Here is a 13,075-nt window from a genome sequence, read left to right on the forward strand (position 1 = left end):
AATGATGGGGGGGGTCGCAAAAGCGCGTCCCGCGATTTGCGTAGATTTGGGATCGCCGGCAGAATCGCCATGATTCCGTCCACGATCCGGGATGCCTAGCTGTGAATGGATCCTTAGTGGGACTCCATACCCTCCCATAGCATTTTTTTTATTTTGTTTTTTATTTTACGGACATGTAAACTCAATCCTCCAAGATCATTACTGTACATGAGACAGTGGATTGACCTTCTGTTGAAGTGCATTTAGCCCCCCGGTGAGCATAGGTAGGTGGTAAACTGGCCGAATTGGATGAATTTATTGAAATAAAAAAATGGCTGTGCTGCAACAGAAGGAAAAGTGTAAATTACTTAAAGGTCTGGATAGAGGGCAGCTGAGCCGCTAGCCATATCCATCCGGGATAATCCAGAAATCAAGGGACTATGCTCCTGTAATTTGATTACAAAAATCAGTATGTACATGATACCCTCTTATACCTGGCAGATCCGGGACCTTCCTTGCATGTGGCACTACAAACAATTGAACAATTTGGGACCTTCTCTGGTTTAAAAATTGAATTGGGAGAAATCGCCGATATTACCAATAGACAGTTTTCCACCAACCGAGTCACAGGCCAGTTTACCACTCCAAAGAGTTGGTACCATTAAATACCTTGGGATACGTGTATCCAGAATGTCGACAGACTATGTACATATCTAAATATTGAACCCCTTATATCCTATGTGAAAACTAAGCTCAGGACTTGGGCTCGCCTGCCACTGGGGCTTTGGGGCCGAATAAATCTCATCAAAATGATTCTACTTCCCAAAATATTATATGTTATATGGCACTCCCCAACATACTTACCTTTTGAAATACTTCAAGACCCTAGAAGCCCTCCTTAAACCTTTTGTATGGGGTCCTAACAGACACAAACTGGCATGGCAGGCACTAAAAAAACCCTACTGACCTGGGAGGTATGGCATTGCCGGATTTCAACCTATACTATATTGCGTCCCAATTATCACAACTATACCACATTGACAAGACAGACAGAGAGAGGTTCCTCCAGCTAATGTGCCCCAAGTGGGCCAGATACACTAAAGACCCAATTTATGCCATAACAATAAGCACTGGAAATGCTGGTTTAAGGAGTGGTGAGAAGGCCCTATTGCATCAATACAGACGCATATGGGACATTGCCTCCGCTAAACTAGAGATTCCTCAACCAAACGACTTCACCCTATTATGGCACAACAAGACCCTACTCGAATTCTGGCAAATCCCTGATGTGGATCGCTGGTCCATCTATGGAATCTTCGATCTACATCATTTAACCACTTACAGACCGGACCATTTTGCTGGTCAAAGACCAGACCACTTTTTGCGATTCGTCACTGCGTCGATTTAACTGACAATTGCACGGTCATGCGACGTGGCTCCCAAACAGAATTGACGTCCTTTTTTTATTTTTTCCCACAAATAGAGCTTTCTTTTGGTGGTATTTGATCACCCCTGCGTTTTTTTGTTTTTTGCAGTTTAAACAAAAATAGAGCGACAATTTTGAAAAAAACGTATTATTTTTAACTTTTTGTTATAATAAATATCCCCCAAAAATATATAAAAAAAAAATTTTTTCCCTTAGTTTAGGCCGATACGTATTCTTCTACATATTTTTGGTAAAAAAAAAATCGCAATAAGCGACTGATTGGTTTGCGCAAAAGTTATAGCGTTTACAAATTAGGGATAGTTTTATGGCATTTTTATTAATAATTATTATTTTTTTTTTTACTATGGCGGCGATCAGCGTTTTTTTTTTTTTTTTTTTTTTTTTACTTTTTTTTTATTGGGACTGCGACATTATGGCGGACACATCGGACATTTTTGACACATTTATGGCACATTTTTGACACATTTTCTTAAAACCAGGGGAAAATCGCTGGTGCGTGTTATACGCCGATCCGCTGCGATTCCCTTGTGATTTTTGGGCTCTGGGCGGCTTTAAGCCGCCTTCGGCCCTTCTCGCGGCTTTTCGAGATCGGCCGAAAGGCTCCGAGTACGGCGGAGGCGGGCTGAAAGGCTCCGAGTACGGCGGAGGCGGCCGAAAGGCTCAGAGTGCGGCGGAGGCGGCCAAAAGCCTCCGAGTATGCTTTGCTAGCTCATTATGCCTTTGCCTTGCAGGTTGCATTTTTTTATTTTTATTTTTAAATAGCCTTTACTTCCTCTTTAAATATCATAATTACTTAGGTGGATGCAGCATCGGTCTGATCGCTGGAGAGCTGGGCTGTGGAGGGGGCAGGACTCAGCAGCTCGCTGAGAGGCTGTGCCGGGTGCCGCACCCATCCAGGCAGGTGGGTAGATCCCGACTTCATTGTTGTGATCTTTCCTAAACCTGGACCGGTGTTCTGCCTAATAGAGTCCGCCTATCAAATGCTGTCCGCTCCGTACTGCGCATGCGCAGTACGGAGCAGAGGAAGCTTCGGAAAAACTCCGAAGCTGAACGGCGCCTGCGCCGTGAGTGGAGGAGGTAGCCCCACTATCCAAGCGGACATAGGGTTGAGAATTTTAGAGGGCCCCTCGCGGGCGAGCTTTGCTCGCCACGCTTCGGGCTCGGCCTCGCTGCGCTCGGCTCTTTTTTATTCTAACTCTATGTCCACTTGGATAGTGGGGATAGAACCTGGACTCACGGCGCCTGCGCCGTGAGTCCTCGGCAATTTTCGGAATCTGTGTTCCTGTGTACTGCGCATGCGCAGTACGCAGGGGACACCATCTGATGGAGGACACTATTTTACAAGACACCGGCTCTATGATGTCAGCTGACAGCGGACTTCAGCCTGCTGTCAGTTAAAACGGGTCACGGGAGTGCAGAACGGACTGCACTGCAGTGATCCAAAGGAGAAGTACAGAGCTTTGGCTGTACTTCTCCTTTAAATTTCAATATGGCATGTGTAACAATTCTATATGATATATATTTTTTTATTTGCTGTGTTTTTGTTTTCATGTAAGTGACGTTACTGTTTTTATGAGTCTTCTTTTAAAGCCTGCTCGTTTTGTGTGTGATATATATATATATATATATATATATATATATATATATATATATATATATATATATATATATATATATATATATATATATATATATATATATATATATATATATATATATATTTTTTTTTTTTTTTAATTTCAGTTGCTGGAAACCATTATAAGGTGATAATATTTACACTGAGCTAAGGAATCTTTGCACATATTTCTAAATAAATAGCAATAGACCAGAACTCCATTTAAACATTCTATAAATCTTTTCTATATTGAGGTTGTTATCCCCGTTCTGTCCTTTGGATGACCCTTCCAAAAACATCTGTTCCATTTTAAATTCTTTAATCCTCTTATACTTTGTTATTGTCAGGGGGCATTTACATTTTCTAAATGGAACTGCGGATAAAATGCATCACATGTGCATCATTTTGTTTGTCTATTATTTTTTTTAAAGGGAAAATCTAGCATGGTAATTTTTTTTTTTTTACATGAAAGTAATCAGAATTAAAGTGATATTTAAAGGCAGAGTTTTTTTTCTTTTAAATAAATAAACATGTTATATTTACCTGCTTTGTGCAGTGGTTTTGTACACAGCAGCCTAGATCCTCCTCTTCTCAGGTCCCCCGCCAGCGCTCCAGGACCCTCCCTCCTGCCCACATAGCAAGCAGCTCGCTAAGGGGGCACCTGAGCAGCCTCGCTGACAAGCCGCTGTTCTGTGTGTCAATTCACAAATAGCCCCGCCCCCACTCTCTCCTCATTGGCTAACTGGCTGTGGTTGACAATGGCTCCCGCTGCTGTCTCAGCCAATGAAAAGACAGAGACCCTGGAGAGCCGCTGCTGTCCAGGTAAGCATTAGGGGGGTTTGGGAGGATGTACACTGAAGGTTTTTTTTTTTTTTTTTTTTTGCATTAATGCATAGAATGCATGTAGGTAAGAAACCTTGAACCTTTACAACCACTTTAGGTGAACCCCATGTAGACATAGAAACATAGTCCAACAGATGATTATTAAAAAAGAAAAAAAACATAACTTTTTTTTTTTTTTTTTAATGCAGTTGGTGTAAGTACCGTATTTATCGGCGTATAACACGCACCCCAAGTTTAGGAGGGAAGTTTAAGGAAAAAAACTTTTAGGAGGGAAATTTAAGGAAAAAAAACTTACATTTAAATGCCCATCAATGCAGCCTTATCATTGTCATTTGCAGCCTGTCCATCATTGCAGCCCTGCCAGTCATTTGCAGCCTGTCCATCATTGCAGCCTGTCCATCATTGCAGCCTGTCCATCATTGCAGCCTGTCCATCATTGCAGCCTGTCCATTATTGCAGCCTTGTCATGCAGCCTGTCCGTCATTGCAGCCTTGTGCATCGTTGTCCCCTTAGTGATGTCAAAATTGGTGCCGCCGAGATGTCCTGTGTAGTTTGGCGGCACCCGGTAGTTCTCGGCGGCTTTCAGCTGTACTCGGCGGCTTTTAGCTGCCTTCGGCTGTACTCGGCGGCTTTTAGCTGCCTTCGGCTGTACTTGGCGGCTTTTAGCTGCCTTCGGCCGTACTCGGCGGCTTCCGGCCGCCTTCGGCTGTACTCTGTGGCTTTCGGCTGCCTTTGGCCGTACTCTGTTGCTTTTGGCCACCTTCGGCCGTACTCTGTTGCTTTCGGCCGCCTTCGGCCATACTCTGTGGCTTTCGGCCGCCTTCGGCCGTACTCTGTGGCTTTCGGCCGCCTTCGGCCGTACTCTGTGGCTTTCGGCCGCCTTCGGCCGTACTCTGTGGCTTTCGGCCGCCTTCGGCCGTACTCTGTGGCTTTCGGCCGTACTCGGCGGCTTTTGGCCGAGTACCGAAGGTGGCCGAAACCCACGAGAAGGGCCGAAGGCGGCTGAAAGCTGCCCAGAAATCGTAGAGGATCGGCGTATAACACGCACCCGCGATTTTCCCCTGATTTTAACGTATACGCCGATAAATACGGTACATTTTATGTGTCTTGATGTTCATTTAAGGATGCTGACCTCAACAACATTCAGTTTGGGGGAGAAAAAAAAGCCAATGTTAATGGCCAATCAGGTGTGCTTCATGATACTGACAGAGTAAGGAGGGGAATGATCTGCTCAGTTTGCTTTTCCTCCAAACAGCAGGCTGGGGTGTGTTCTGGATCTTACATGCTGCAGTAATGGGTGGGAATCTAGCATTGATGTTTGATAGGAGTACTGGATCACTGTTGACATACACTATATTACCAAAAGTATTGTGACACCTGCCTTTACACGCACATGAACTTTAATTGGCCCCGCCCCTTGCAGCTATAACAGCTTCAACTCTTCTGGGAAGTCCATCCACAAGGTTTAGGAGATGTGTCTATGGGAATGTTTGACCATTCTTCCAGAAGAGCATTTGTGAGGTCAGGCACTGATGTTCGACATAGTGGCCTGGTCTGCACTCTCCGCTCGAATTCATCCCAAAGGTGTTCTATGGGGTTGAGATCAGGACTCTGTGCAGGCGAGTCAAGTTCCTTTGCCCCAAAATCACTCATCCATGTCTTTATGGACCTTATTTTGTGCACTGATCCAAACCATTTGGTGGAGGGTGGATTATGGTGGTGGGTTGATTTTTCAGGGGTTTTGTTGGCCCCTTCCTTCCAGTGAAGGGGACTCTTAAGATGTCAGAATACCAAGACATTTTGGACAAATTCATGCCCCCAACTTTGTGGGAACAGTTTGGGGATGGCCCCTTCCTGTTCCAACATGCCTGAACACCAGTGCACAAAGCAAGGTCCATAAAGATGTGGATGAGCGAGTTTGGGGTGGAGGAACTTGACTGACCTGAACCGTGTCCTGACCTCAACCCGATAGAACACCTTTGGGCTGAATAAGAGCAGAGACTGCGATCCAGGCCTTTTCGTCCAGTATCAGTGCCTGACCTCACAAACGTGCTTCTGGAAGAATGGTCAAACATTCCCATAGACACACTCCTAATCCTTGTGGACGGCCTTCCCAGAAGAGTTTAAGCTGTTACAGCGGCAAAGGGCGGAGCCAACTTAATATTGAACTCTATGGACCAAGACTGGGATGCCATTAAATTTCATGGGCATGTTCAGCAGGAACCAGCCAAATTTCAATCCATCCATGGGCAGGCTGATTGTACTGAAGGCGGTTTATCGATTAGACCTCGGTACAACCAGCCTGTTTTTTTTTTTGTTTTTTTTTGGGGGGGGGGGGTTATCACAGCCGACATTAGCCCCCAGCAGTCATCACTGCTTTCTGCCAAGGACGGCTCCCCGCCAGCAGAACACAATGGGAGACTGACTGTTTATGGGGGAATCTAACCATTTTCTTTTTTTTTTCACCCCATGGCTGAAGGAGAGAAAATTGCATAATTTCTGCCCAGCCAAAGACATCCTGCAGTTGGGGTCAGGCATTTTTCCCTGGTGGATGATGAGTTCTTCTGCCTCTAGAGTTTGTGAAAGTGGACCTAGCTGCTGGAAGTATCCCTCCACCTATAGGAGGTGTGCACATCACGCAGAAGGACCCCCGTAAATAAATAAGGACAGGGGCGTATCTATAGGGGGTGCAGCAGTCATGACCGCAACTGGGCCCTGTGATGCAGGGGTCCCATGCAGCCCCCTCTACATATGGCCGGCAGCTAGGCGTACCAGTGCACCATGCACATGGGTGGCTGGAGGTGGAGGGTGGATAGCAGAGCTCCATGCTCAACTATCACACTGGCTGCTCTTTAGTTGTGCATTCCCCGCATGACCTGTGTCTTTGGCCAGCTCCTCAGAGTACCCCTCTCCTGCTCCATGGATTGACGCTCAGTCCGATGTCTGTTCTCCCCAGCCAGAGTCCCAGCTTGGTCATGGTGAGTGAGAGGACCCCATCCCCCACACACTATTACATACCCCTCCATCTCCTCCTGGGGACAGGGACCCCTTCTCACGTGGGGACAGTGACCCCTTCTCACGTGGGGACAGGGACCCCTTCTCACGTGGGGACAGGAACCCCCACCTCCCCTGGGGACAAGGACCCTTTCTCACCTGGGGGAAGTAACTTCATCTGCCCTGGAGATAAGGACCTCATCTCTTCTGGGGATGGGGACCCCATCCTGCCTAGGGACACAACGGGGCACCTAAAAATGTAAAAAAAAAAAACTACTGATACCAGTGGTGGAACTACAGGGCTCACAAAGGTCATACCTGTGACCACGCCCTGGAGTTCCACCGCCGGACTCGGAGGGAAGGGCCCTGGCTGGGGTTCAAGGGGGGCCCTTCATGGTTTCTTGCATCGGGGCCCTGAAGGTTCTAGTTATGCCACTGAACGAGGATCATGTGACCCTTCGGGCAAGTATTGCAGGCATTGGGACAGTGTTTTTGTACTTAGCGGCGGTTAGTTAAAGGGAAGTGGAGGGAAAAGTTGCTAATATCCCGGCATTGGGATAACCGGTTATGCAGTAAGTGGTAATAGAATTTTAACATTTTAATAATATTAAGTATAAACTGTTGCAGAATCCTCCAGTCGGATAGGATTGTCCAGCAAAGATCGGAAGAGCCGCCCCATGCAGCAAGAAGATGAGCTCCGCCTTCAGATGGAACTCAAACGCTATTTGAAAAGAGAAGCCATGTCTGAAGGGCCGTCTGCTGAGCACAGCTTCTATGAGACCGACGCAGCGAAAACACCTTCCAGCCACGGTGAGGACCGCTATGACCTACCTGAGGCTTGTGTAATAATCATCTAAAGCAATGGGCAAGGCACAGTAATTCATAGAAGCCGGTCATCTTTCATCGTTTTGGCTAGTAGTGCACTGAAATGAAAATTACCGCGCCAAAAACCGAAACCCAAATAGACCATTAAAAAAAATTTTTTTTAAAATTTAATATGGCTGTCGATTTTGCCTTGAAGTCAACGAGGCGAGATTTTTCCTTGAGGACAATGGGGCGTGATTTTTCCTTGAGGACAATGGGGCGTGATTTTTCCTTGAAGACAATGGGGCGCCATTTTTCCTTGAAGACAATGGGGCGCCATTTTTCCTTGAAGACAACGGTGTGCGATTTTTGCCTTTTTTCCTTGAAGTCAATGGTGTGCGATTTTTGCCTTTTTTCCTTGAAGTCAACGGGGCGCGATTTTTTTCCTTGAAGTCAACGGGGTGCGATTTTTTTTTTTTTATTATTTATTTATTTATTTTTTTTTCCTTGAAGTCAACGGGGCGCGATTTTTGCCTTGAAGTCAATCCAGGGCGTTTTTTTTTTCAATGCAGTCAATGCACCCCCCCCCCCCCCCCTATTAACTGGGGAGGGGGGGGGAGGCAGTTTTTCATTGTCTTCAATGGGACACAGCACGCCATTATCAGTACTTTTTTTTTAATTTATTTATTTATTTATTTTTTTACTTTTTCCTATCGGAAAAATTATGATAACCCTATTTTTGCTTGATAATTTTAAGTGTCTGATATATCGTGCTTCCCTAGTTTTGGCTGATAGAAGGTGATGGAAGATGTCAGTGGTTTCTGTAGAGCACTAAAATCCCAACTGCAGCCAAAAGTACTGGAGGGAATGAGGGAATGAGGGAGGGAGGGAGGGAGGAAAGGAGGGAAGGAGGGAGGAAGGAAGAGAGGGAGGAAGGAAGAGAGGGAGGAAGGAAGGGGGGGAGGAAGGAAGGGTGGGAGGAAGGAAGGGTGGGAGGAAGGAAGGGGGGGAGGAAGGAAGGGGGGGAGGAAGGAAGGGGGGAAGGAGGAAGGGAAGGAGGAAGGGAAGGAGGGAGGGAAGGAGGGAGGGAAGGAGTGTAGAACTGTATTTTTATCTGCTTTTGTGTGGGGATGGGGATATAGCTGAACGGATTGTATCTTCTGTGGGAGATGAACACTGCATTTTTTTGCATCAAAGCCACATAGTTTTTAACCCCTACTGTAATGTTTTTGATTAAAGCTTCTAGATTTTGAAACTGAGTTTTAAAACCCCAAAATAGTTTCATAGTTTCATAGTTAGTAAGGTTGAATAAAGACACCAGTCCATCCAGTTCAACCTGAGTGAGTGTCTACAATTGTCCCCATCCCTGTACATTGCACACTCACATCAGGCCCTACCCTCAAGGAGCCCACAATCCAAGGTCCCCATTCATATACTAGGGCCAATTTTGGACAGAAGCCAATTAACCTACCTGCATGTCTTTGGATTGTGGGAGGAAACCGGAGTACCCGGAGGAAACCCACGCAGGCACAGGGAGAACATGCAAACTCCAGGCAGGTAGTGTCGTGGTTGGGATTTGAACCAGCGACCCTTCTTCCTGCTAGGTGAGAGTGCTAACCACTACACCACTGTGCTGCCCAAAAATGTAATATATTACAGCTTAATAGTCCTTAGATGTGGTGGCTGCATTAGTTTTCATGTTTTATTTTCCCCTCTTTTTTTTCCTGTTTCACCTGCCAATCTGGCTAGTAACACACTTCCTGTGTTGGAGCTCCCCTACTCTGAATGAAGGAGCACAGGGGGTACCTTTTGGACAGCAGAATGGTCAGGGGGGAGAGAAGTGTTTGTACTAGCAGATTTGCATACAGTAACAAATTGAAGCCAAACTCCAGCTCATACTTAATAATTTGTTACAGCAAACAGTTTTGTTTATTTCGGGATAAAGGTTTTACATTTAATAAATAAAAGCTGATCATTGTAAGCACCCCTGTCAGCGGTAAATGGTTTGTCTAATCTCTGTAACTGCTACATCTGCAAGAGAGCTTGTTCTTTTGAAAAACAACAGACTTACTGGCTGGATCACCACCTAAAAAAATTAAAATAAATAAAGACTAAAATAGAAAACGAATGCAGCCATCACATCTAAGAATTGGTAATCTGCAATATAATGAATGTTTGCTTTTTGGGTTTAAGACATTTTAGACAGTGATATGAGGTTACGCAACCTCAATCCTTTCAGACTTCAGGACAACCAACTCTTCACATCCAAAGGAACTAAATGCAAATAAGAAAAGTGGAGTTTGTGCTGTTTTTTTATTTTCCAAGGTTTAGCTTTTTGCTTCTCCTCCCTGTCTAGATGAAGAAGTGTTCTTCTCCATGGCGGATATGGACATGTCTCACAGCCTCTCCTCCCTCCCCCCGCTTGGTGATCCACCGACAGTGGATTTAGATTTGTCGCTAAGCAGCACTTACACCACTTCTCCGATTGGCTCCCCGCTTGGAGGCGCTGCAGTACGTATGACTTCCTTTTCCGTTACTCCGTTGTCATGTGGGTGGTTGGATGTCAGTCCCTTGTTTGGGTGGGAATATAAAAAGAGCACCAGAAGGGAAAGAAACTCGCCAATTTGTTTTTTGGGGGTTTTATTGTTTGTTTTTATGTTCCCCAAGCTTTAATCACTTCGATTATTTCTTATTGTTATTTAAAGATTGTACAAATGTAGAAAGTTTATATTTCTGTATACCTTTTTGTATTATCTAGAACGGAATACTGTAATATGATTACAAAAAAACTTGGCAACTAAAAAAAAAAAAAAAAAAAAAAAAGTCTAAAGTGTTCCAAAAATTTGTGTTAAAAACAAGTTTTCACTTTAACCCCTTCACACCTAAGGGTAAAACAAATCTTAAAGTGGTTGTAAACCCTTACAAACCACTTTGACCTACAAAATACTTTGAAGTGTAAAGGAAGGATTTGGGGTCTTTTAGACCCCCGATCCCTCCATAAAGAGTACCTGTCACCACCTATTACTGTCACAAGGGATGTTTACATTCCTTGTGACAGCAATAAAAGTGTTTTTTTAAAAACAATTTATTAATTTTAAAATGAATAAGAAATTATTATTTTTTTAAAGTGCCCCCCATCCCCGCGGCTCGCGCAGCAAAGAAAACGCATACGGAAGTCACGCCCGCATATGTAAACGGTGTTTAAATCACACATGTGATTATAATAATTATTAATAATTCTAGCCCTAGATCTCCTCCGTAACTCTAACCTGGTAACCAGAATTTTTTTTTAAAGCGTCGCCTATTGAGATTTTTAGGTACCGTAGTTTGTCATCATTCCACAAGTGCGTGCAATTATAAAGCGCGACATGTTTGGTATCTATTTACTCGGTGTAACATTATCTTTTACATTATGCAAAAAAATTGTGCTAACTTTACTGTTTTGTTTTTTTAAAAATTCAAGAAAGTGTCCCTTTTTTCCAAAAAGTTGCGTTTAAAACACCGCTGCGCAAATACCGTGTGACATAAAATATTGCAACAATCACTGTTTTATTCTCTAGAGTCTCTGCTAAAAAAAATATATATATATAAAATTGTTTGGGGGTTCCAAGTAATTTTCTATCAAAAAATATGGATTTTAACTTGTAAACACCAAATGTCAAAAATAGGCTCAGTCATGAAAGGGTTAAACTGCGTTTGTTTCAGGACAAATTGGGCTTTCCTTTGGTGGTAAATGGTAATGGAGATCTCCTGATATATTATTTTTTTTTTATTATTATCAAAGGAAAACTGCCCCAAAATAATAAAAAATAAATAAAAAATTCTTAAATTTTAGCTGTATATTTCTTGCTACTACCATAACCTACCACCAAAGAACAACCTAAAACAAACTCTCCCGCTCCTAATGATACCACATATGTGTATATTAGTTGTATGTACCCGCAGAACAGCCCAGATACTGATATTGATTGATGTTGCAAAGAAACGGGGTGGATAAAAATATGATTATTTTTTTCATTTAAATCTGATTTAATTTTTTTTTTTTTAAATGGCTGCGATCAGCAATATTTATCATGACTGCGACATTACGGCGGACACATCAGATTTTTTTTGACACGTTTTTGGGACCATTGTCATTTATACAGCAATCAGTGCTATACAAATGCACCAATTCCTGTGTAAATGACACTGCCAGTGAAGAGGTTAACCAGGGGGTGGCAGTGTAGGGCTTTAGGGGAGTGTTTCTAACTGTGGGGGGGCGTGGCTGTGTATGACACATCACTGATCTCTGCTCCAATCACAGATCAGTGACACTGTCACTACGCAGAACGAGGCGATGCTTGTTTACATCAGCATCTCCCCGTTCTTCCTCCCCGCGAGCCGTTTGTGGGTTTCCCCACCGTGACCTAGTCCGCGGGACCCGCGACCCGACTCACGGAGCTTGTCGCCTCTTAAAGGGCAACGTACAGGTACGTGATTCTGCCGACGTATGTCGGCGTGAGGGGGTCGGCAAGCAGTTGAAGGGGAATCAAACCCATCGATGTGGGTCCAGCAGCGATTGCCGCAGGTAATCGCTGGCTGCGTAGAGCAGGGATATGCAATTAGCGGACCTCCAGCTGTTGCAGAACTACAATTCCCATGAGGCACAGCAAGACTCTGACAGCCACAAGCATGACTCCCAGAGGCATGATGGGACTTGTAGTTTTGCAACAGCTGGAGGTCCGCCAATTGCAGATCCCTGGTGTAGAGGGTAGTGAATAGCTGTCATTATAGTGAGCAGGGCTGGCGGCTGCACCTAGCTACCGAGGGCCAGAGCAGGAATCTCTGATTCCCGCCACTAATATTCACACCAGCCCTAATCGATCGCCGGTGTGTGAATGAAGCCTACGATGGCAGCTTCCTTGGCTGCAAAGGATAGAAGGGTTTAGTTCCACTTTTAAAGCAATAGCCTGCTTTTTATTAAAGAAAGTGGCGGCTGCGCTCTTTATGGATGACGTTTTTTGTTTATTTACAGGCGACATGGAGCGACTATCAGGAGCATCTGAGGATGGAGGAACCACTTCTGCGGGGGGCCTCGTACAAGCCCAGCATAAACCAAAACACTCATAGACGAACCTGTAAGTTGTTATTTTATTGGTAGATAAAGGAGACAATCTGCGCTAAACCCCAACTGTTTATATATATATATATATATATATATATATATATATAAATTGGTATAAATATACAAAACAATATTTAAACAAAAAAGATCTAAAAACAAAAAAAAATAAAAATAAAACAGAATATCCAGCTCATAGAAACATGTAAAGAAAGAAAATGCGCAACCAAAAAAATGAATATGAATTATGAATGAGAACTTTTGTGATGTGAAGAAAGTGGTGATATATATT

At 44.1% G+C, this 13,075-nt stretch overlaps 1 protein-coding gene across 1 annotated transcript in view; it reads left to right on the forward strand.

Annotated features, from left to right (window-relative positions):
* ATG2B (autophagy related 2B) overlaps positions 1–13,075 on the forward strand; it is a gene marked incomplete in the record, with an annotated part of 199,484 nt that overhangs the window by 49,483 nt on the left and 136,926 nt on the right. Inside the window, 3 exon segments of the mRNA XM_077466778.1 lie at positions 7,506–7,688; positions 10,039–10,193; positions 12,697–12,799. Coding sequence (XP_077322904.1) covers positions 7,506–7,688; positions 10,039–10,193; positions 12,697–12,799 — 441 coding nt within the window.

This window comes from Lithobates pipiens, unplaced genomic scaffold (assembly GCF_037356315.1).
Source record: "Lithobates pipiens isolate NorthernLeopardFrog02 unplaced genomic scaffold, aLitPip1_a1.2 Scaffold_37, whole genome shotgun sequence".
NCBI lineage: Eukaryota > Metazoa > Chordata > Amphibia > Anura > Ranidae > Lithobates > Lithobates pipiens.